This window comes from Argiope bruennichi, chromosome 1, assembly GCF_947563725.1.
Source record: "Argiope bruennichi chromosome 1, qqArgBrue1.1, whole genome shotgun sequence".
NCBI classification, from domain to species: Eukaryota; Metazoa; Arthropoda; class Arachnida; order Araneae; family Araneidae; genus Argiope; species Argiope bruennichi.
Genome location: NC_079151.1, coordinates 33,111,370 through 33,136,452, shown reverse-complemented (window position 1 = coordinate 33,136,452; position 25,083 = coordinate 33,111,370). Strand labels below are relative to the sequence as shown.

At 26.3% G+C, this 25,083-nt stretch overlaps 1 protein-coding gene across 2 annotated transcripts; it reads right to left on the bottom strand.

Moving 5' to 3' along the window:
- Nucleotides 1-4,877: 4,877 nt before the first annotated feature.
- On the bottom strand, nucleotides 4,878-24,866 carry LOC129970439 (F-box-like/WD repeat-containing protein TBL1XR1). Of its 2 annotated transcripts, XM_056084459.1 has the most exons (15): nucleotides 24,583-24,866; nucleotides 23,721-23,797; nucleotides 19,940-20,085; nucleotides 18,465-18,612; nucleotides 18,054-18,186; nucleotides 15,925-16,069; nucleotides 14,936-14,999; nucleotides 13,990-14,087; nucleotides 12,527-12,587; nucleotides 10,773-10,894; nucleotides 8,691-8,765; nucleotides 7,757-7,884; nucleotides 7,504-7,669; nucleotides 5,769-5,870; nucleotides 4,878-5,178 (listed from the first exon to the last, which is right to left on the bottom strand). In XM_056084459.1, the coding sequence occupies exons 2-15, from the start codon at nucleotides 23,776-23,778 to the stop codon at nucleotides 5,110-5,112; spliced, it is 1,515 nt and encodes a 504-aa protein (XP_055940434.1). In that variant the 5' UTR covers nucleotides 23,779-23,797; nucleotides 24,583-24,866; the 3' UTR covers nucleotides 4,878-5,109. The 2 variants fall into 2 exon arrangements, with proteins under 2 accessions (XP_055940434.1, XP_055940435.1); XM_056084460.1 differs by lacking the exons at nucleotides 19,940-20,085; nucleotides 24,583-24,866.
- Nucleotides 24,867-25,083: the final 217 nt, after the last annotated feature.

The window sequence follows — 25,083 nt, the reverse complement described above, 5'->3', positions numbered from 1 at the left end:
AAAAAAAAAGTAAAATTGTATCTGGCTGGTGCTATTCATTCGAAAAAGAAATAGTTAATAAAAAAATGTTTTTTTCTGTAAAAAAAAAGTTATTTTTTAGTCCACAAAATCTTTTTGCGGGAAGAAAGTGTAGTGAAGCTTTATAAGCCAGATAACAGACTCAGGACAAGAGTGATCACTTTTGTCTAGTGGTCATGTTACTCGGCTACGAACCCAAACAATTGCGAGTTCGGTCCTCGCTATTACCAAATCACTACAAAAGTGTTCTGTTCGTCTCTAGGAAAGTTAAATATCCCCGAAATTAAGTGGGTTTGTATAGATTTGGTTTTCAAAAAGAGATTCTAGATGAAAAATTTGAGAACGACTATTGAACTGCTAATTCTTGGCAGCAGCTGTAAAAGAGAGATGATTATTAGGATGGAACGAAAAAAATCAACTTTTGATGTTTAATTTGTAATAGCTCCAAAAAAAGTGCTTTTTGTGTAGATAAGATAAATTAAAAATTTGAAAAATATTGGAGCACATCTTGAGGTCGTTAAAGTTCCCTAAAACCACATTTTTTTGGAACTTTTTCAAAGATTTTTGTATGTTCCGATTATGAAACAAAAAGTTCTAAATAGGCATTATAAGATGAATAGAAATATAAAAACTGTTTTAATATTGCATTGGCATGGCATCCAAGACGCTGAGGCATCGCCGAAACAAATGTTTTTCAGGTCAGGCGGAGATCTGTCTGAGTGTTTTGACAAGCTCTGAGCTGGTGTCAGGTTCAGTAGCTTTGATGAGTTCAGTTGAGTTGGCGTCTCTGCTCCGTCTATTGTGCAACTGATTTGATAGTTTGTAGGGGGGGTGGGGTCTTTTTTTTTTTTTTTTTTTTTTTGTAACCAAAAATGACTTAGACTAAATTAGTAAAGAAAAGACAAATGGCGAAAAGCCCTATTTTTGGAAATTTTAGTGATTTCAGGGTTATTTATAGTTTTTGTCCAGCTTGATATGCCGATTTTTTAGGGCTTCTCACATAGTTGTCTTCAATACGTTCAACTACGTCTTCTCCTGCTGAAGGACGACCTGTAGATATTTCCTTTACAAATGCAACCTGTCTCTTGAAATTTTGAATACCAATGATTGCCTTAAGATCCTGAGCTGTCTGCCTATATTTTGTCCGGAACTGGCGCTGAACAGTGACAATAGATCACTAACATGAAATACAAGCACACAACACGCCTTTTACTGTTGCGTCCCCATTTTACAAAGGCGTTATTTTTCTGCCAGTTTTATTTTCGAGGAAATGCTGATGACAATTGGGCTTCCATCGCCATTTATTTGCGACTATTCAAAACTTGCTTATATTACCTCTGCATGTATGTACATTTTTAATGAATACAATTATTACATTTTGCTCAGTACACCTATGAAATTGGGACGTTCATTTTGGCTTATGCTGTACATTGCCCCATAATAATTCAGCAATACTTTACTACATTAAATATTCGACATCATTTAGTATTGCAAGAGAAGTAAAACAAAACAAATAATTTGGGGGGGGGGGGGCTATTTATAACCATATGGAAGGGTTTATTTAGTTGAATTTCAAATCAGATGTTCTTTGTTTCACAAAAAAAGTATTTAAAAAAAAAAAAAAAAAGGTGGGAAAGGTGAAATTACTAAGGGAAAGTAATCTTTTCCCTTTTTCGAAAGTTAGAGAGAGAAAAAGTCAGGGAAAGTCTTGTCACTTTTTTAACTTCCCTTTTCTGTTAGAAAGAAAAGAAATTGCATGTCCTAAGTCGTTTTTAGCTGATATACATAGCTCGGCAAGCATTGGCTCTTCATTCATTTTTCTTCCAAGTATATCTGTCTCTTAAACTTAGTATCATAAAAAAAATATCAAATCTTTTATTCCATTTTTTTAATGTAATTTTGAAATTAGTCCAATCTTATCAGAGCACATGGAATTCTCAAAGAAAAGAAAAACAAATCGTCTGCAGAGAAGCAATAATAGGTGATGAAACTGCAGAATGTGTTATATTTTCGAATTCTCGGAATAAATAAATGTTGCATGATTTTTTCGCATCAAAATAGATTTTGCTAAAATGAGATTTTTCCAAACTCATAAAGAAATTCATCGTGTACTATTCTGGACAGGATTATGAAGCTCGGTCGATATTTTACAAATATCGAAATAATATTTCTAAGACGAATATTTGATATAATAATAATTATTTATTTAATAAATCTCCATAATATTTATTGTATTTTTAAACCAATTGTTTGCACCTGAAGATATACATACGGATGGATTTATAAACTTTGTTATTACTACATCTTTATATAGCATTTAGTAATTTATTTCATTTTAATGCCTCATTGAAGAACCAATGTAGTCTCTCCAAAATTTTCTCGAATACTCTCTAATAAACTTTACTGTCAGAAAACGATTTAAATGGCACAGGCGAACTTTAATTACAAAATATGAAATCTTGGAGTGAATTTAGCATCTATTGTGTCAGCCTTAACGAGTTATTTGGCGATTAAGCCCTGGCATGCGGTTAATCATATCTGAAAATCAAATTTACGCTTTAATCATGTTTTTCTCACCCGATTGGAACAAAAATTTGGCCTGCACTTGTGGTCACAAAATCCCATACCAGATTTCATATATTTAAATAATTCCGCTTTTGAATTACCACTTTTACATATTTTGGAAATTACAGACATTGAACTCATAGTTGGATTTGGCTGCTAATTTGACAGACATCTACGCTATAGATGTTAAAATCTGGGAAATGGGGTGTTATCTTTTTTCGTTTTATAATTTTCGTGTTACCTTATATTCGTACAACTGGATTTCCTCTGAATAGATTTTACTTAAAATTTGATAGAAATCTACAAATTAGGTACAAAAACTGCATACCAAATTTCATTAGTGTAGCTCAAAGCATTTTTGTGTTATCTTTGTCACAGACAGAAATGTGTTTTTCAAGATCTAAAACGTGGAGATTCATCAAAATCTCGAATTAGAATTTCTTGACAATTACTATACTTGCTCTATACTACGTATGCAAGAAAGTAGGTACATAACCCCCCCCCCCCGCTGCATCTTCTATTAAATTAAAGAGCCACGAAAAAGAAAGTGAGCCAGTTCCCATTCACTTCCGGAGTTGTTCATGAAAACCGAGATATTTTTTACAACGAAAAAAAGTATATTCAATTTCATTACAAGCAGGACATTTGGGTGATTTGGTCAGACCAAACGTATACAACTTTTCATGGCATAGAAAGGTTCCAAAGCGAAAGCACAAGTGCAAGACATTTGTCTTTCAATTGGAAGGATATCGAAGATGTATTCCCATCATCCATCTTAACTATAACAAAATATTTATTTTAATCCATTACTGAACAATACTGAGCTTTAGAAAATACGAGTGAAGTTGGAGAAAGCAAAAAAGGTCGGTATTACAGTTGCAGTTGAGCTGAGGATTTAAGTAGAAATACTAATAATACAGTTAAACAATTAATGAGTTTAAGTTTTTCAATTTTGTTGCTACCATTATCTTGGTTCATTATTTGTTAACATTCGAACATCAAAACCACTGCAATGGTAGGTAAATAAATATATTTTGGAAACTCAGAATAAATTCTACTGTGCAACCTTTCAATGCTAATATATTGTCCACAATTCTTTTTTTATGAGATTATTTTTCTACTTTTGAATTCTTTATTTTGCAAGACTTATTTTTTTTCAGTTATTATCGATCATCTCAAACTAAGTTCCAAAATTTTGCTCTGTTACTCATTGATAATCAGGAAACTCTTACAATTATTCTTATTATTGAGAGTTGAAAAAAACTGCCTAATTTTAATTAAGGCATTTAATTTCCGAATATTTTTCTATTAAAATATAAAGGACTCCAAAATGCTTTTATTGTAGCCTCTGTTTATGAACTTCCTAATGTGAATTTATCCAGAAGTGGATTTACAACTAAGCAGAATAATCAACTGCCTAGGACTGTTTGTTTAGTAAGAAGCTACAGGGAAACTAATTTTAAAATGTCTTATTAGCCAGTAGCCAAATAAACAAATCCATAAAAAAACCTTTAAAAAGACAAATTCAATTAATAATAAGAATAATATCAGCACTTTGTGTCAAGCATACAAGGCTGTTTTATTCCATTCTATTATTACAAAATAGCATAATGTTAAACAATGCTGAATATGAACATGGATGCCATTTCGCAGTCATAATAAATAAATAAATAAATAAAAGGAAATGCATTTTAAGTAGTTGTTAAAATAATAAATAAGTTAAAAACGTTTTTAATGTGAAGCTAAATTGATCAAAAATTGGAAATTCATAATGTGCACTGCCTAGGACCCCAAAGTATTTCATTCCACCTCTGAATGCACCCAATAGATTAATCAATGCAAACACAGCCATTTCATGGCATTATTCAGGAGACCAACTCTATTCTGTTCTAAGAGGCAGAAAATACTAGCATAAGTAATCAAAAAAGTTTATTTTCTTGGATGCGAGAAACAAAATAAATAAGTCAACTGAGAGAAACAAAATAAATAAGTCAACTGAATTACAAAAACTGCATATAGTATTTTTTTTAAATCAATGTTAATATGGTTGTAACTTGCATACCGAAAAAGAGTTTGCAAATATGATTTATTAATGCTTGTTATTCATAGAAAGAGTATACAGAACGCACTGAAGTCTTCAAAAGAGTCAAACTCGAGATTTTAAAGAAAACAATGATTATAGTAACAAATAGAATCCTTCTTCTCATTAAACGCTGCAGAAAATTTATATCCAAACTATCTAATAAACATTATTTCTTATTTGTAATATCTATGAAAGAATCACACAATTCAAATGGTTTTTTAAAATACTGTGAACATTTATTTGTATAAATTATGGGATGAACAAGATTAAATATAATTCAAGTTCCACAATCAATTTTCTGTACATAAAATCTGAAGGAACATTGTCCTTAAACATATACCACCAACACTGAATTGAAATCAAAACCAAAAGGATCAGATGAGCACTATTACTATTCTGGCCATGCTAATGAATTCAATAAGCTCTAAAGATGAAAGAAATAATTAATCTCGCACACCACAAAATGAAATCCATTGATCTTGAGCCGCCTTTCGCAAGTCCAATACAAATACCTAGAAAAGTTAAAATATATCTTTAATATTAAAAATATGAAAGAATACTTCATGTCTTTAATTCTGATGAATGTTTTTTTTATTTATATCAAACTTTTGATTGATTTTTTCAAAAAAGAATTAAAGTGATAATTTCTTATCAGGCATTCAATTCTGCATTTTGTAATGTTCAGAAATACAGATATTGTGATGAATACATTTTTATTTTCATCACAAATAAAATTGAATAAAATTAAATTAATAAATAAATTTCCAAAACATAAGAAAATAGATATGATGTGGTTTCCTACCAAACATTTAAGTTTCTAATAATCTTATAAATGATTCATACACAATTTAAGAATGTTCAAAATGTATAACAATATAATAAATTTTGGATTCCTCAGCACTTACAAATAGCATGGAAGGTATATTTCAATTGTAATACTATTCAGATGTAAATTCATAATTAAAAAAAATAACATAAGATTAATTAAAAAAAATATTTCAGAGTTAGCTAAGGTAAATTTAACAATTAAAAACTCAAAATACACTTCCGCCTTTAGTACAACTATTTCAATATTTAATAGTAAAATATATAAAATACTTACACTTCCATCAGAAGCACTAGCACCAACTTTATCGCCTCTAGAATTCCAACAAACCTCAAATATGCCACCTGTACCTTTGTAACTATGGATCAAGCTACCAGTCTGAAGAAGAAAAGTTAAAATTTATTATTCAGTTTTATTACTAAGTTGCATCCATTTAAAGCAAAAAGCATTTTCAATATATTGATGAAATTATCTAACCACAAACAGATTCCAAAAGCACTAATTGTAATTTTCACATACAAAAAAACTATCTTAAAGAGCCACTCAAAAATGTTGTCTAAATAAACAATTTCATGAGTCATTCCAAGTTTCAACATATAATATATTCCTACAATAACGTTTTAGATAACAAATTGGAAAAAGCAAATTAAAAAATTTTTTTTAAATCAAATTAAACACATTTTCATAATAAGCATTTCAAAATATTTTTTTTAATACTTTTATCGTGAAATCTAAGGACAGAAAAAATTAAAATAACACCATTAAAATCAGCAAAACAATACCGAAACCACTTAAACATTATGTTCAGCAATTGGACACTTAAAATATTATATTCTACAAATTGTTTAAGATTTTCTTTACACATATGATTGCATACTATTTTATCTAAAAATAAAATCTTAACACCACAAGTCCTTATACAGCTATTATTATAAATTTGCAACATTGTTAAGCTATATCTTTATAACAGAATAAACTGTTCTTGAAATAAATAATTCCAATTCTAAATTTTCAGTTAATTTAGCTAGAAAAAGCCAATCAAAAAAAAGTAATGCCTATAATTTATTGTCCTTAATGAAAAAATGAATCTTCTTAAAACTTCACTTTCTAATAATAATGTCCATTTGAATACTTCTGAGAAGTTTTATATCTTTCAACATACTTTACATTTCATAATGAAATTGTTTTATAAAAGAAAGAAGATGCACAATATCAATTCTATTAAAAATATTTTTTTTAAAGTGTAGAAAAGATGCACTATATATATTACAATAAACTTTAATGTTATTTATATAGCATATCATTAATTTTAAATGCAACACCATGAAATTAAATATTAATTTTAAAAAAAATTTTAAGTAAAGAAATAATTCTGAAGGGAAATTGCATAAAATTATGATAATTTCAAATTTTTAGTTTCCATCCTAGTTAAAATAAAGCAACATTGGGGCAGACATAATATCACTTTTACAAAACCAACTTTCCCTTAATCACTTACCTGTCCTGTAATATCTAATTAGATAGAATCTTCTGTTTCAGATACTGACTTACTACATATCCCACAGAAGGATTTCACAATTTTTTTTAAAAAGAATTATAAGATCTGTGAATGACTTCATTACAAATGATGTAGGAACAGAAAAGTTTTAATTTTAATTACATTAGTATGGAAATGTGCATATCCATTCCTCAGTAAAAGAACTATTTTTTTTTAATATTACTACACAACTAATTCGTGATAAAATTCATTAAAATTGCTTAGAAATAATGAGAGACAAAGAAAGATCTGTAAATGATCAAGTGGTGACAATTTATGTAGAATCATTGTAAAATCAATGAATAGTTAAAAAATATTTTAACAGTGAAAGAAAAATTCAACAATTGGTTCGATACTAAATAGTTAAAGGAAACTCGGGAAGCTTTCGCAGGGTTTGAACTCAGTATATGCAATGTCAATATGGTGAATTGAAATGGTATGAATATTGTAAACTGAATTACTATCAATATTTACCTGTGTAGACCATATATGAACACATTTATCAAAAGAACCACTAGCCAAATATTTTCCATCTGGGCTAAATGCAACACTATAAACAGGTTCCGAATGCTTTGTCAATGTGTACAGGCAGGCTCCTCGTTCTACTTCCCACAAGCGAACAGTTGAATCAAATGAAGCACTGCAGATTAAAAGAATAAAAATGTTAAAAATGCAGTTAATACCAGTAGTAAGTCCTGGATTAATTTTAGTTAATTTTCATTAATACCTGGCCAAGATGAGATTCATATTTGGATTGTTAGTACCAGGTCCAGTAGGACTCCACTTTATTGTATATATTTCCTTACTGTGAGCTTGAAGATCATGAACACAAGCATCTTGCTTCATGTTCCATATCTAAAAAGAAAGGGGGGGAAAAACTCACATTACAGAAAAATATTTGTTTTATTAATTTTTATCAAATACACAAAATATATATTGAGCATGTGGAAATTTTCTCAACATCAGGAATGCTAATTATTGTATGTTAAAAATGAAAATTTCTTACTTATTGAACTATTCCTAAAAGCCCCAAAATTCAAAAATAGTAATGCAATTTCATATTGAGCCCTCCCCCCTTTACATACTAAAGAACAATAATAGTACTTCAAAAATTATTTAAATGCAAAAGAAATCACGCCAAGAAATACTTCTTAAATATACAGCAAATTCAGTTTGCTACAGACTTTCTATCACAGAATAAGCAAACAGCTATTGCATACAAGCTTTCACTTTAAATGATTAAATTGAATAACTCGTTTTGATTTGATTAAATTCTTTACAAGTAAATCAAGGATGATATTAAAATTCATTATCATTTTGAAATACAATTAAAACGCAAGTCATAATTAAACTATTACTGTTATCAAATGTATGCAGACTAAGTTATAAAAATATTATAAATTCTTCATGACCAAATCACTTCTATGGGATGTTAAATTTGAAAGACTTGCCAGCATAATTATTTATAAATGCAGTAATATGGCCCCATTGATACAAATGACGTATGGTATTTATTTTTCACAGATACAAGACAACTCTTTTGAATGACTTGCATTAGTGACCTACGTGATATGAAAAGGAAAAAGCCTCAAAAACCATTTAACTTGTAAAGATATCTAGAGCATACTTATGTAGTTGATGAATAATAGATAAAGTAGTACCTTCAAGGACATATCATCAGAACACGAAGCTAATAATGCACCTTGTGGATCCCATTTAATAGCATTAACTTCATTCTAAAAAAATTAAGAGTTTTTAGAATACTAGGTAAACATCATTAATCAGTGTACCGCATAACTTACTAGAACTTTTTCATGTAATGCATTTAAAAATGCAAAGGTAACAAATTTCATACACAACATGCTTTGAAGAGAAAAAAAAAAAAAAAAAAAATGCATTTACATTCTTGAAAAGCTTCTCTAACAATAAAGGAAAAAAATACCTTTTTATATGAAGTTTACATCATATAACAGCCAAGAATAAAATTCATTTAAAAATTTGCAGAAAGCATGAAAAATATACAACAGAATATAAAGATATATTTTATCAAATAGCTAAACGTAAAAAAAAAAAAGTACGAAAATTTTCAACGAGATAATAAACACTGAGAAAAGTTCACACTTTCCACTATTCCACTTAATACAAGTTTTAAAAAAATGTGTTGCATAATACAAACTCATCCTCCACAAATTCTTACGAAATAAATTTGAGGACAGCTTATATTAATTATTTAATCTGTCTACTAAGTAGATTGCAGGAACCAAAACAATGAATTTACTTATTTTTACATTGATTTAACTCAAGCTGATAGCTCAAAGAAAGTTCATTTCAGACAATAACAAAAATATTCAAGGTTTCTTTAAATTGTTTTTATATCAATTAATCGTTTTTATATAATCCTATTTTTTATATATAAATTGTACTTTTGCATAACTTTATATAAAATCCTTTAGCATTCATTTTAGAATTCAATTTTGAAATTCTGTAGGCTTGACACAATTTATTTCATTTTGCCAAATTTGAACTACAAAAGATATTTGCTTGATCATTAGATACATACTTTTAACAAAATTTAATAACCCATTTTTTTAAAATAATGACTTTAAAACAAGATGGGAAATGAATCAGTATTAGTTATATTAAATTAGAGATTTAACAGAAGCTAAAACATGGATGTTATTATAATTAATAAGAGATCAGGTAGCTCTTGAGCTATAATTTATCCGATCAAAGCTACAGTCAACAGTGTTCATAAAAAAATGGTCACTTAAATTTCTTATAAATGTTACCCTTCACTGAAAAATTAAATATTTTCCAAAAGGTTATCACAGAATTTTCAGTTAAATTTTAACTATTTTGCACTAATTTAAATTTACATATTAAATAAACTTTAAAAAATTTCAATATATTTATGAACTGTATCAAAATCCATTATTGTGCGTCAATATTTTGAATCACCGTCAAGATTTTATAGAAGAATGAAAAGCATATAATGCGAGCAATTACTGGCTGAGAACATTGTGTTGCACTAAAAACAAGACAAACAAAACACTTTAATGGAATTATGCAGGAGAAAATTTCTTAATATGCAAGCATCTACTTTATTCTTAACCTTAAGAGAACTTTTTTTTTTTTTTTGAATTCATGCATACTTTAATTAGTTATTTATATCCTGTAAAAATGCCATTGAAAATAGAGGTCACTCAGACATGTTACAGGTATTTGAATACTTGCAACTGCTAAGTTCAAAGACAACTTTGAATAAAACTAATATTTTTAGGAATATCGCATTCTAGTACATAAATTTCCACCAAAATAAAGTTAGTGCATACTTTTGTCTAAATATTCTAAAATAAAATGTTTTTTTTTTAAACTTTCATAAATCAAGACTTTATACTACAGGCATGTAATAAATTAAGCAATAAAATTTTGTAATTTAGTTGCTGATTTATTCAAATTTAAGAATTTCTACTAACTCCACAGTAAATATATCTAAAAATGTTATTCCTTCAATTACCTAAAACTAATTAACAAAACAGAAGCAAGAGAAGTATTAGAATTTATTACTAGACTATAAAATGGAAAAAAAGCCATATCCACCTATTTGAAACTCAATTAAAAAATTAAAGATGGCCATTTGAGATATCAAAATATTACACATAAAATAAAGAGAAATAATATATCTCCCCAAATAAAAATTATAAAACTTTATACTAATGAAATAATTTTTCAATTCTACTCACGGTGTGACCAGTAAAAGTCTTTATTGGTTTATCCACACCTAACTTACAAACATGAATACACTGATCTGTTGAGCAAGAAGCAAAACTGGAATTGGTTTGCCAATCAACATCCAGGGCAGGAGCTATACAAAAATACATTTATAAATGCAAAAAGATCAATAAACACTTATTAACATTATTATACAAAAAATATTTAAATACTACAAATAAACAATGACATGCTAGTTTTCGAAAAGTATCATTCAATAAAGGAATTTTTGTATATAAACAAAATTTCTTTCTTCAAATGATTAAAAGGTACATTAAATTTTGAAAAGAATTTAAATGATTAATTTTAACAATAAATACGAAATATTTAACAGATAACTAATTTTAAAAGAAAAATTTCTAATTTCAATTGCTCATAGAAGCAGAATGTCATAAATACAACAAAGTTTGCAATCTAAACAACAGACACTTGTTGATACTAGAAAGAAAACTCCATGTTAAATAACTAGTTAAAACCCGAAAAAAAAGAAACAGATAAACTATCCCCCCCTTTCCTTTTTTTAAACAGAATCTTGAAACTAAAAAGACTATGTTCTGAACTTATAATTTTAAGCAGATGTAAAATAATGAAGATTTCAAATATAGCGTTTAGAAGACTTTCTGAAACTCGTAACTTTCCCAAAAGAAAATCAAAATTTCTTATTTCTGCTTCGTTTAAAAATTAAAAAGATAAAAATTAAAAATCGGGGATATAATTAAAACTGCAATTTTAGATTAGATGTTTAAAAATAAAATTTAATGCAAGAAAAACACACAAACTAATCAATTAAGAGATTGATAAAAATAAATATTCATCATAGTATATAATCTTTCTTAAAATATATTTATGATCAAGATCAAAATTCAATTTTGATAAGAAAATGAAATCTTGCACAACAATTATTTCATTTTGTAGGTAACTATTTTATAAATATTATTTGTAATTATTTTATATGATTGTAGAGAATATTCAAATTTTAACCATTAAATAAATGATGATCAAAAAATACATTGTGGCTACAATCACTAAAATTAGATATAATGTTGCTGTAATGGAAAAGTAACCAAAATTACGAGGAAGGAAAGTTAATTTTACTAAAACTCTTTCCAATATACTTTTTGAAGAAAATTAAAAATTGAAAATTTTAGTATTGCAAGCTTTATTCTTTTGCTATGTTTGTTGCAATTGCCACATCATTTCTCACAGCATGTGTAGCATTCTATTTTTTACTTGTCTATGAATATATATTCCAGGTTTGAAAAAAAAAAATTTTTAATTGTGCCAAATACACATGAGCAATAAGAATAGCACAACTTGTAGTAAGAAGACAAACTGTAGAAATTTCTTCAAAGCTGCATGCAAAGAAGTAAGCATGTGGTCACACTTCCAAAACTAACACTTTTCTCAATAGATAAAAAATTAATGTAAATGCTTATGCTTCCTTTTTATTTAATTTATTTTGTGAACATGATTAAATTAAAATGATTTTAGACAAATTAGTCTAGAATCAAGGGATGTTTCCAGGAATCTAAGAAAGCATGTTTTTAAGTACAACATAAGGAGCAAAATTCTTTTGCTAAACATGCAAACAAAATGACGATACTGCATTTAATAGAATTATCCTGTCATAATTATTTTCAAGTTACATATTTAATACAATTACTTTCATATATAGTAATAAAGTTATTATATGCAAGATTATGAGACCGACAAAGCTATGGATTACCTTTATGGAATGCAAACTGTTGGGTGCACTGACCAGTGGCGGCTTCCCAAATAATGGTGGTCTATAGTAAAGGAGAAAATTTATTTTTGATAAAATATTATTATTATTAAAGCAAATATAGTAAATTACTAAATGAAATTAATCAAAATTTATAATAAATATTTATATCTTTATTAATTTTCACAAGCAATTATACTAAAATGGATGCAAATAATATTGATGATAAAAACATTGCTGTATAGCTTTTTCCCTTCAAAATTAACAAAATTTTTAATGTGAATAACAACAAATAGCATTTTTTAGTAACAAAACAATCTAAAGCATACATAATTTAAAAAATGAATGCAGTTCATTTACATAAGCATATTTCACAGAAATGTTTAAAATGTTACATATGACATTGTGATAAAATAGTGAACACACACACACACACACACATAGCAAATTTCTTATAATATGACATTCAGTAAAATTCTAGATTCATTCAGCAAAGTATCTATATATAAGCATAAATGAAATCCTTAAAAACACATGGATTGAAACTAAATTTTATTTAATAACTCATTTATCGGAATTATATTCAACTCATTTATTTAAATCGCATATATACGATTCAAGAAATGAAATTCAGTTTTTCATCTCAATGAATCCATACAAGTTTTGAAATCTTGAATAGATGTATGCTTCATTTATAAACCGTAAGTAGTGCTCTAAAATTCTAAATCTTATTCGCTCATAAAAAAATTGCACACGATTGATTTTTTGGAATCAGTTTTGGATATCCATTTCCTTCTTAGTCTGGAATTAGGGTTCATCTATGAATTTAATGACAGACTTGCAATGAAACAAATATAACATGAAACACTTTTATTTCCATAAGATATTCTCAATATGAGAGCTTTTTTCCCCTTCACTCTCATCCCTATTTTACTCAGAAAACTTACTTTTTTTTATGTAAGAATCTTTTTTTTTGTAATAATACACTATAAATATGATAGACAATATATCCATTTTAAAACAGAAGGTAGATAATTTAAGATCCAATTATTTGAATATCGCTATATTTAACAATCTAATACACACAAATATTGCCTGAGCAACTGAAAATTGTTGCAATCATAACATCTATATTTTCTTAAGGAATAGAATATACATTTTTTTTTTATTTCACAGGCAAAATTATGCATTGTTTTTTTAAACAGAAGATTAATATCAAAATAAACAGAATTAATTCAAAACATATACAGAACTAAAATATGCATATAATCAATAAAAAAAGTATAAAATATTTTAAATACATTTTTAAAAAATATTTTCAGAGTATGAAAACTGAATTTAACAATATTGAAAGATCTTTAACAAAAGTTTTATATTCAATTGGTAATTGCTTCTGGCAAATACTGTTAACTATTAAAAATCTACATATAATGATAATTCAAAAGAAGATTAAACTCAAGAATCACCTTGTCCACACCAGCACTCAGAATGTAATTTCCTTTTTTATTCCATTTTAGAGCAAAAATTGGTCCCTTATGCTGTCCTAAAGTATTGGCTAAGCGGCCTGTAAATGCAGAACAACTGGTTTTAATTAACTGAAATGAACGTAAATGAATGGGAAAACAGATGTAGAAAAATCAACAAGGGGATACACAAAGACAATGAAAATCTACAGAATAGATTTAATGTGAAGAACAACTAATCTATACTAATAATTAAATGTGTGTGTTGGCACTCTACAGACCAGACTATTTGACCTACAGATATCAAAATATGCACCTTGGAGGTCAAAAATGTGCAACTCAGAGGGGAGGGATTTTTTTAAATTTAATTAAAAATTAAAATGAAACTTCAGCATTTTCCCTTGATAACATCCAAAAACAGTATTGTACAAAAATAAATTCAGTGCTGTTTCAAAATTTAAAAAAAATTTTTATCACACTTGAAAGAAATGATGAGTTAATTTTTATTTAAAGAAAATATGATTCAAAATATTAAAAAAAAAAAAAAAAAAAAAAAAAAAAAAAAAAACTCCATTTGATTATTTTCAGCAAACTTATTTTAAGAACAATAAAGTTTACTTCAAGAATACCAGAATGATAAATTTTAAGAATTTAAGGGACACTCTGAAAATTAAAATTAAAATAGATTAAATAAATTTTAATTCATTAATACATAATAATATTTTCACAAGTCATATTAAAAAGAAATGAGAAAAACACTTTCAACTTTTATGAACAAATAAAAATGCAAGCTCAGATGAAAAGAAAAACAGTAGCAATACCAGAAATGTAAAATGTTCTGCAAATTGTATTGCACAGTATTTCACAAGAAAATGAAAAAAAAAAAAAAAAAAAATCATTTTATAAATATTTAAACTGCAAAAAATTGTGAAAAAAAAATAGCCCATACCATCTGTTGTCCATATTCTTGCTAAACCATCATAGGATCCAGTTGCAAGTAGAGTTCCATCAGACTATTTTAAAAGGACAGAAAAAGTATTTAATACCACCATTACACAATTTTAGAAAAAGAAAAAAATTATCCAAACATTAGTAGCCAATACTAAAAAAACTTTAGGCAAACTTGTAACTTTTAAGTAATCATGTTTAATAGCTGTTATCAGCTGTTTTTACAATAATTTATTTACTATTTAATAAAAAGATTTCATAAAAAAATATAATCGTCTATTTAATTATCATTAATATTTCAAAAAATGCAGACATATATTATATATTTTTACGAGGACCAGTATATAATAGTATCTTTTCATCTGAATAAAAGGTTACAGAGCAGGTTATTCATCTTGTGCATTAGAATGTTTTATGCAATCCCTATCAAACTGCTTTATCATATCTTTAAGAATTTGCTGGTCACTCAGAAAATAATTCAATACATAGAACAATATTATACAAACATGAAATTAGAACAATTTATCAAAACATAATGTATTTCTAATTTTTTTAAAAATAACACATGATTAAGTTTCTAAAAAATATATCTCATAATAGAAAAAAAAAAAAAATAGAACAGAATAACTGAAATAGATGACAAAAGAAAATTCTCCAGACCTATGCAAAATAAAATGAATACAATCTTGCATGCAGCTGAAAGAAAGAAACTCTGCAATAATATCAAATTACAATAAAATAGTACAATAAAACGAATTTTAGAAATTTTAAAGGCCTTGCAATGGTATGATTAACATTCTACGTTATGCAACTCTATACTTAATTAAACACAGCTGAAACAAAAACTAGGAATTTTTCAACTGCTATTCTACATTCCGAATTAAATAAAAAATTTACCTAAAATTGGTTACAGTATCATTAGTGCATTATTCTATGAATATTACATAGAATGAATTACAAATAAGATTAATGAATATGAATTACACTTACATTCCAATCCAAAGATGTAACATCTTTATTGCTTGGAACTTCAGTTCCTCCTTTTTGAATGCAATGTCTGAGAACCAACTGGTTCCCACTACTTGCAGCTGCATCATCATTCATATTCCATATTCTTGCAGTTGAATCACCAGAACTAAGAAAAAAAGTTATAGAAAATTATTCTTGATGACAATATATTAAAGCCTTTCAGCTAAATACATATACTAAGAAGTACACATAAACGTTTGCTAATTTCAAATATGCTAATAATGCTGCTTCTAAGGAAAATAAAAAACAGAACAGAACACCAATTTTAAATTATAAAATAAAAGATCTATTAACTCTGAATTTTATCTAGGACACAAAAATGTAATTATAAATGTGATCTGGAACAAGCACTCTTCAAGAATCAAAGGAAAACAAAAGATGAGGCAATGCTAGATTACTCTTAATATATTCAAAGAAAATTATACAAAAATTTGAAGCCGAAATTTGTTTAATACAAAATTTTGAAATTAAAGAAATGATAAACAGCTACACTTCAATTACTTTGAACATTATAAATGAATTTTTTTATACTTTCCGTTTCTGAATAAAAATTCAATTGATGCTTGGAAGATATGAATAACTAAAAAATATTTCAAAAAAAAATTCCGATTTTCATTTATATCAATTTTTTTTAAAATGCTATTGCAATAGATTTAATTGTAAACCAATATTGCCAGTTCCTCCTTTAAAACATTTAAATTAACAAGTTTCAATAATTAAGATTTATTTTTGAGAAATCTAAAAGTTTCTATCAATAAGCTAATTATAATTAAAACCATGCATTAGTTCTAAAATAATTTCATTTGAAAATATTCAATGACAGTCGCTCAGGTTGCTTCAAAAATTAAATACTTTTAAGCACTTTTTAAGGACCTTAGCCAAGAAATTAAGCAACCTTGTAATAAACACATGTAAACCAGCATAATTTTAAATATAGAATGTTTTCCATTTTATATTATACAGTACCTATTAAGAAAAATTTTTTTAAATAGAAATGTGCACTTTTTTAATTTTAATATTTATTTCTGTATTAGCACAACTTCTATTACAAAATAAATAATGTCTTTTGAGCTTTGGCAAAAACAAAAATTATAAAAATATCAATACCAAAAAATTAAGTCAATTACTATAAGATTAACAAACAATAAAAACCAGTTATGATTTTCAATATTTCTTATAATTAAAAATTACTAGTTTAAATATATTCATCATTTCTGAACATGTCAGTAGTGATGTAGAAACATAGCATGACCAAATACTTTGTATTTGATTTTTATATATGCAACAACAAGATTCAACATGAAAAGTGTAAATTTCCTTCTGTAATAATTTAATAATTTTATTTGCAGTCTTAAAAAGCTAAGGACTAAATATATAAAAAATTCCAGAACAGAAGAAGCAACCTTCATAAAACTGGCAAAACTGCCACAAAATTGACGATAGAACAATGACATGTTCTAAATGAATATTTTAAGTCATTTTTTTTAATAGAAAAGAATAGCAGCATCATTCAGAAATGTCAGACAATTAAAAAAAAAAAAAAAACTGCATTATTGACTTCTTACTCCTAAAGTTTAGTAAAGGCTTTTTTTTTTCATTTTAAAAAATTGAATAAAAATCTCCTTTCTAACCTATATGTTAAAAAAACTTTAAAAAAATTTTAAAAAGTGAAAAATGAAAAAAAATGAAGATGCTTTAAAAGCTCTAGTTTTTATAAACAAGAAAGCAAATACATGAAGTAAAAAAAGTTAGTTCTGCAGTTAGAAGCCAAATGGAAAAAAAAAAAAAAAAAAAAAAATGCTAATTGAGGCATTTTTTAAAAAATATTTTTCGAAGCCAGCATGAGACAACATATCGCATTGCTTCAAAATTTAAAAAACTCGTTTGAAGAATTTTATTCAACGAACTACTTTAAATTTTTTTAATTGCAATTGTCCAGAATTAAAATAATTCTAAACAGATGTAAAATTTATAATCAAATTAAATAGAAAGAACTGCTTAAAGTAATTCTATGACCTGCATTTGGTAAAATTCCATATAAAAATAACTGGCAAATTTTTTTTAAAGAAATCAAAAGACAGAATTCTTACCCAGAAGCTAACAAATCAGAAGTAGGATTCCAAGCACAAATAAAAACTTCCGATTCATGACCCCTTAAAATTGTAGCTCGATTACTAGGAATTTCAATGCTTACGTCAACATCCATATTATCTGTATGATTAGCTGAAATTGGAAAATATATGTAATGAAAAATCTTGCCATAACTTATATCTGGCAATCTAAGAAAACTATTCATAACACGGAGGAAGCTAAAGATTTCATCAAGCCAGAATTTTTACAATATAACATTCATATAGTTTCTACTTTAGTGCAGAAAACAATATGCATAATGAATATGCTGCCCTTTATTTAACATTAAAAATATAACAATAGATATGACCTTTCTATATGTGCAAGTATTTGTTCAAGATGCAATATACCACAGAAAAAATATTCATTACCTGTACCCTCATTTCCATTAGAATTGGATGCTTCAGTTTTCACAACAGTATTTTTTGAATTATGAGCTTGCTGTTGACGTAATAAAACAGCTTCTGGCATAACAGCATCAATCAAAGACAGGGATTCTATCATTGTTTCTGAACCATCCTAGATATTTATACATATTTTTCAAAAAATGATTTTTTAAAAATACATTATTTTTGCAATGGTATAAACAAAATACAAATTTATATTTAAAATACAACAAAGAAATATAAGCATAAAAGCACATGATTAAATGAACTGTAACAGTTTTACAAGAACATTTCAATATAAAAAAATAATAAAGTTTTCAAATTCCAATATGTTTAATCTAAACACAATTCATAAACAATATCCTAATTATAAATGTAAAAATTTTCAAATAAACAAGTTGCATCAACATATGTAAGCAATAAAACTTGCATACTACATATTAAAATTCAGATATAAATTACAAAATAAAGCATGCAATTCCCTGCAAATAAAATATCTACGATGAATAACAAATCATTTCAAAGATGCTTTTAAATTGCATTTATCAGTTCAAATTAAGAATAGCTACATATTAAATAAAGATAAATTAGTAAATTTAATAACTAAACACAGCTCTTTATTTTAATATTAATAAGTATTAACTGTATGATTTCCATTGAAGCAGCTGTGAAGGGTGACCAAGTTAAAAGCGGCCACAGCAAATAAAAAAAAATAGAGTTTAACATAGCAGATTTGTAAAAAATATAAAAACCATAATTATAAAATATTAGGACTACAATGTATGCATATATTCATTAATAAAATCATTATTGAATAAAACATTTAAATGCTTTTGCTGATAAGCAAGGAAATTATTAACTTATAATTATAGCCAAGTTCTCAAGAATTTTATCAACTAGGCCATTTTTTTCAAGGTATATAAAAAAATAAGTAAAATTCATATATTGCCATAAAATTACAAAAACAAATCATTAAATATAATACATTCTAACAAAAAAAAACTGTTGAAATGCAAAATTAAATTGACCAATTATTAAAAGAAAGGTAATGTATTCAGAGGCCACAAAATCCCAAATCCAATACTACACGAGCAAAGAATTAAATAGAAATTCAAACCCAACACAATTTAAGAACATAAACAACCGTTTTGTTATTTAAAACCTTAAGCCTATATACGATTACTACAAATCTAAATTTGAAATTACATCATGTTAATTATGGCTTTAATGATGAAGAGTAATGCCAAAATATTAAATTTGATATGAAAAAGTAAAGAACTTTTGCTAGATAATAGATTAAACATTGAAAGGAATTCCCTTCAGGTAATAATGTCTATTAAATACATTCAAACAAATTAATTAAAAATTTGTACTACCATAATTATATAATAAATACAAGAAGATTAATAACTTTAATAATTGTACCAAGCATATGTTTAATAATTTATAATTAACCTGACCTCGCCTATACTTATTTCAGCTTCCGTGTACTGCAATCCTTTCTGAATGATAGATAAAAGCGCAGCTGGAGGAACTAAAGCTCCATTGATGTTTGACTGGCTAATGTGACTCTCGATTCCAAATGTATAAGCTGAGTGAGAAAACCCTTCAAGGAGAGGGGGGAAAAAATCATAATTTTTAGAGCATTAAGAAATTTAACATATAAATACATTAAAATTCATTTCTATTATAGAATTTATAACCAAATATTTAAAATGAGATTATCAATGTTCTTTCACATTTAAACATTAATCTCTATTATAAAGGATGTAGGTATGCTGCTTGTTAGCACTGTACATACCAGAATGTTTGATATACAGCTACTGAATTTGGAACTAATATACTTTGGAGAAAAAAACATACAATTTTTTTATTTAAATACGATTACGGATTTTTTCCCACAATAGCTTCAAACATATGACAGAGAAATTTTTTTTCCATCACTTTAAAATTTTAAAATATATTTTTTAAGAAGAACAGTCTAGTTATCCTGGCAGTCCTACTTCTAACCCCACACCAAACAAAATTAGCAATTTTTTAAAAACAATTTTCTCTAATTTTCAATGATACTTCTCTTTACCACAATGAAATTAAAACTAGTTCTTTGTTCCATTCAAAATTTAATTCTGCGATTTTTATCCAATGTTGAAAAATAAGGAAGAAAGATTTTGTTTATTATCTGCATAGTTTACAAGAGAAATAAAAAGTAAATTTACAGTGTTACTCAAGATATATGCAATTAGAAGACAGCTTGTCCAGATGGTTAAATTTTCTTCAAAATTTATATCTTAATTTCTTAGTCTTAATATTTACCACAATTCGAAGCATGCTTAAAAATAATTTGTAGAAGGATCAAGAGATTTAACCATAATCCAACACAACCAGTAGTCACGATATACCAGTTGGTCATCAAAAAGAGCTATAATAATGGTCAAAATTGTGGAAACCTTTTGAAAGAAGTCCACTTTTGATATTTGACGACTCATTGCAGCAATTTTATTAAAAGAAATATTAAAAATTATAAATCAACTGCAAGAGAAATTAACCAAGAATTTAATAAACTAGTTTTTATAATGGATATTTGTATTGTAATAACAGTTATTAAAATGAAAATCTAGAAATAATTATACAAAAGGTTTCATTTACAGTTAATACTTAATTAGATAATGTTTAGCATCAATTACCATCTTGTAACACTGTTCAATGGATTTTAATAAGGCTTTTAGTTCCTTATCTGTTATAATGCGATACCATTATTAAATTAAATTATTGCTTCCCTAATCAAATTTTGTAGACCAGCTAGGTAGGTAGAGATGTTCATTATATTTAATTTCAGTAAAATAGTTTAGATGAAATTTCATTCAACAGTCAAATTGTAACTATTGTAAGTACATTTTTAATATCTTGCATATATTTTGTTCATTGTGTATATGAACTTTTCTAAGAGAGACCAGTTCCATGATATAATAGCACCATTATGTCCAGTTTGTCTTCCAATTCTAATAGTATAGTCAGTTTTTAGTTCGTCTTCTAAATTACAGAAATATTAAATAATCTTTCTTTAGCTTTCAACAATGGAAGAAAATCATGCAGTCAATATTTGATGAACAATAGAAATTATTTTGGTTTCATTCACAACTATGAAAATATTGTGAAAAATACTTTAAAATATTACAGTAACTAAATTGGCATTATTGAAAACATTATTAGTACCTTTCAATATAACTGAAAAATAAACTGATATTCCAAACTCTCCATCATAAAACAGTATTTTCTACATTAAATTGAATGAAAAATAATTGCAGATAGTAATTAATTTCTCCAATTATTTTTATAATGTAAAGATAAGCTTTTAGTTCTTGCGAACCGATACAAATCTGAAATTTACATAAAAATTTCAAAGCTTTTCAATAACAAGCTTTACAACAAACCTATATCTGTATATTATTTTTATAATATACAGATATAATTATTTGTTACCTAACCATTATTTATTTTTCGATTAAATACTGAAATGTGCAAAAGGAATTTAAAAAATTTATAGTTGCTTTGAAATGCAAAATTTACATTTTTATATCTAAGGATTGAAAATAATTTAAAAACAAAAACTCTGATATAATAGAATGTACCTTTGCCTTAAAGCATGCAGAGAATACTTTAAAAAAATAAAGTGACAGTATTTTTTACAGCTACATTGAATTCAACGGTTAGCTTAGATAATTAATAGTGGAGTAAAAAATTACTGGAATTATTCTGGGAAGTGTTTGCTGTATCATAAAAAAGTCCATTCAGCCAGAGGAAAGAAAATATAAAAAGAAATCAAAATATAAGTTTCAAATAAAAAACTTAATCAGGAACAAAAGTAGGCTTAACTGTCACCAGATGGGTAGTCACTATAGCTTAACTATGGAAACAAATGTTCATATCATCCAAAATAATAATCTTATAAAAATGGTATTTATTTTATCTTAAGACAAAAAAAATTATATTTTTAATGATATCAATTTCATATATGTACAGTTCTTCCCTTAATTTTAATAATTTTACACAATGTTTTTAAATGTGAAATAATCCATCCAAAACATTCAGATGCATGTCTTTGTCAATTATTAACTCTGTTGTAGAATTTTCACTTTTTTTTATTTTGCAATGCATATACTTTTTAATTTGCAAGAAGCTGATTCAAAGGAATTCAAGTATTTCAGTGATATCATATAACAAAGTAAATATTTGAAAAATAAATATATGTATTCTATATGAATCATTTACAGCCTTTAAAAAAAAAAAGTAAGTAATGGGTGAATAACCTAGTTGCTAAAGAAAGCTAGTTTTAATATATGCAGCCAATTCACTTCAGCATTTCTAAATTTTAATATAATTTAAATCCAATCAAAACTGAAAAATGACTAAAAATATGAACTAAACAGAAATTTTATTAAAAAACACCCTTTCTAGCAAAAATCATGAAAACATCAGGTTGTAATTTAAGAATGCTGGTAACACTACAATTTTTTTTTATTAAAAAAAATGGCATTAATTTGTTAGTTGGATCTTAAACATAGCTAAGCTTGCCTGTTTTAATTATTCTGCTTGTATCAACATTCATTCATTAAAAAGTTTTTATCGAAAACCTTTTTTTAGCAAAAATTACACTAACATATGGTTATAACTTAGAGGAGCTATGAAAACCTACAATTTTTTTAATTGTAAAAAAATTGGCATTATTTTGTTAGTTAGGCCTTAAACATAGCTAGGCTTAGCTTTTGAAGTTATTCTCTCTTTATATTAACATTCATTCATAAAACTTGATCTGAAAGTTATTTTTACAATTCAACAAGTTCATATTAAAGTTCTTATTTGGGGCCTGAAATTGCAATTACTGTAAAAAAAAAATTGCTAAAAAATGTTATAGCAAATTGGAAGATGCTATTCCATGCAGTAATTACTTAAACATCAATTATTTTAATCCAATATCTTTACAGTTTGTAAAATTAGATTTTAAAGTAAATAAACAATGTTTTTGTATTCAATTTAATTTTTAAAATTTTAAGAAAAGTCATTCATAAAATTAAGAAACTACACATATAAACATGAACTATCTGCATCCACTTTGAATATGAAAACTGGAAATAGCTAATTCAGTTATTATGGTAGTAATATAGTAATAGCCAACAGTTAAATCTTTTATACAGCAGTTTAAAAATACAGATAACAAATATAAAAGTACAGTAAATAATTTACCAGATTCCTGTAAATATCTGTAAACAAGAAAATTTACTTCGTCACTACTAAAACTCATTTTTTTTTCTTTTATTCACCTAAAAAAAAAAAGTTTAAATAATATAAATGCAGTTCAGTTTAAAAAATACCGTATTTACAGCAATTAGAAATAAAGATATAAAATAATTTTAAATACAATTAATAATTTTAAAATACATTTTTCTTTTAATAGTTATAACAGCCAATATATAATAATTTAAATTTTTGCAATCAATATTATATGGAAGAGATTATAATAGCCCAGTTTAATCTTAGTACATAACAATTTTTTTACAGATGATTTTAACCTAATGGGAGCTTTTATATATTGATGATGCAAACTAGTTATGTAGGATGACATTGCAATGTATTAAAGGAAAAAAATTCTTTATTAACATTTACTACAGGAATTTTCATATCAAATACTTTTTAAACTAATTTACCAAACATATTTGAATACAATCAAATTTAAAGTAATACATTTCTGACAATTTTTAAAGTTAATACGTAAATTTTTCATATATATTTATGATATTATTTGTGTATATATTATTTGTGCAGTTATAAGATATTTTTTTAATGCCAGCACCATTGAAAGCATAATAAAACTAACAAAAAGTACTCAATCTAAAAACCAAAGCTACGATAGAAAATGCGAGAATTACGATAACAAATTCTAATAAAACGAACAAAAAGTACTCAATCTAAAAACCAAAGCTGCGATAGAAAATGCGAGAATTACGATAACAAATTCTAAGATAACAAATTCAATGTTTCATTCAGCTTCTGGGAAAAAATACAGTTTTTACTACTTTTTTTTTTAAAAAAAAGCCTTCATACTTACTACAATACTAAGTAGATGAAATATGTTCGAAAAATATTTATGAAAATGAAACGCAAAATTTAAGCATAACTAATACTTGCATGCCGTTTTGAGTTATATCGCAGTGCACAGACAATTACTAAAACGATTAATATAAAAGCTGATACTCATTTGCTTAAAACATTTGCGAAGATAAGCAAATGTGTTCTTATATAAATTCTAAAATACTCATTGACAACTTATTTTTTTATTTTTAATATTCTAAAATTAAAATAATGCTTCACTTCAGCGGCTCAAACAACAAATACACGGCAAAAGTTACGATTTTATACATTTAGAATCGATTGCTACAGATTTTTTTTCTTTTTTTTTTTTCATAATGATTAAAAACACTGAAGTTTTTAAATAAACTAAATTTTTTAAGGAGCTTTTAACTTTTTAATTCCATTTCTTTAATTATTTTTATTATTCAAATGGAAATGTGTGTCTAAATCGGAATAAGTACTCCAGGACTCCACTGAT

Excerpts from the sequence above, each read along its gene's own strand:
- LOC129970439 (XM_056084459.1), bottom strand. The coding sequence starts at position 23,778 with ATGAGTTTTAGTAGTGACGAAGTAAATTTTCTTGTTTACAGATATTTA. Across the intron at positions 20,086-23,720 it reads CAGATATTTACAGGAATCTG|GGTTTTCTCACTCAGCTTAT; the intron begins GTAAATTATTTA and ends CTCTCCTTGAAG. Across the intron at positions 18,187-18,464 it reads TAATGGAAATGAGGGTACAG|CTAATCATACAGATAATATG; the intron begins GTAATGAATATT and ends TTCCAATTTCAG.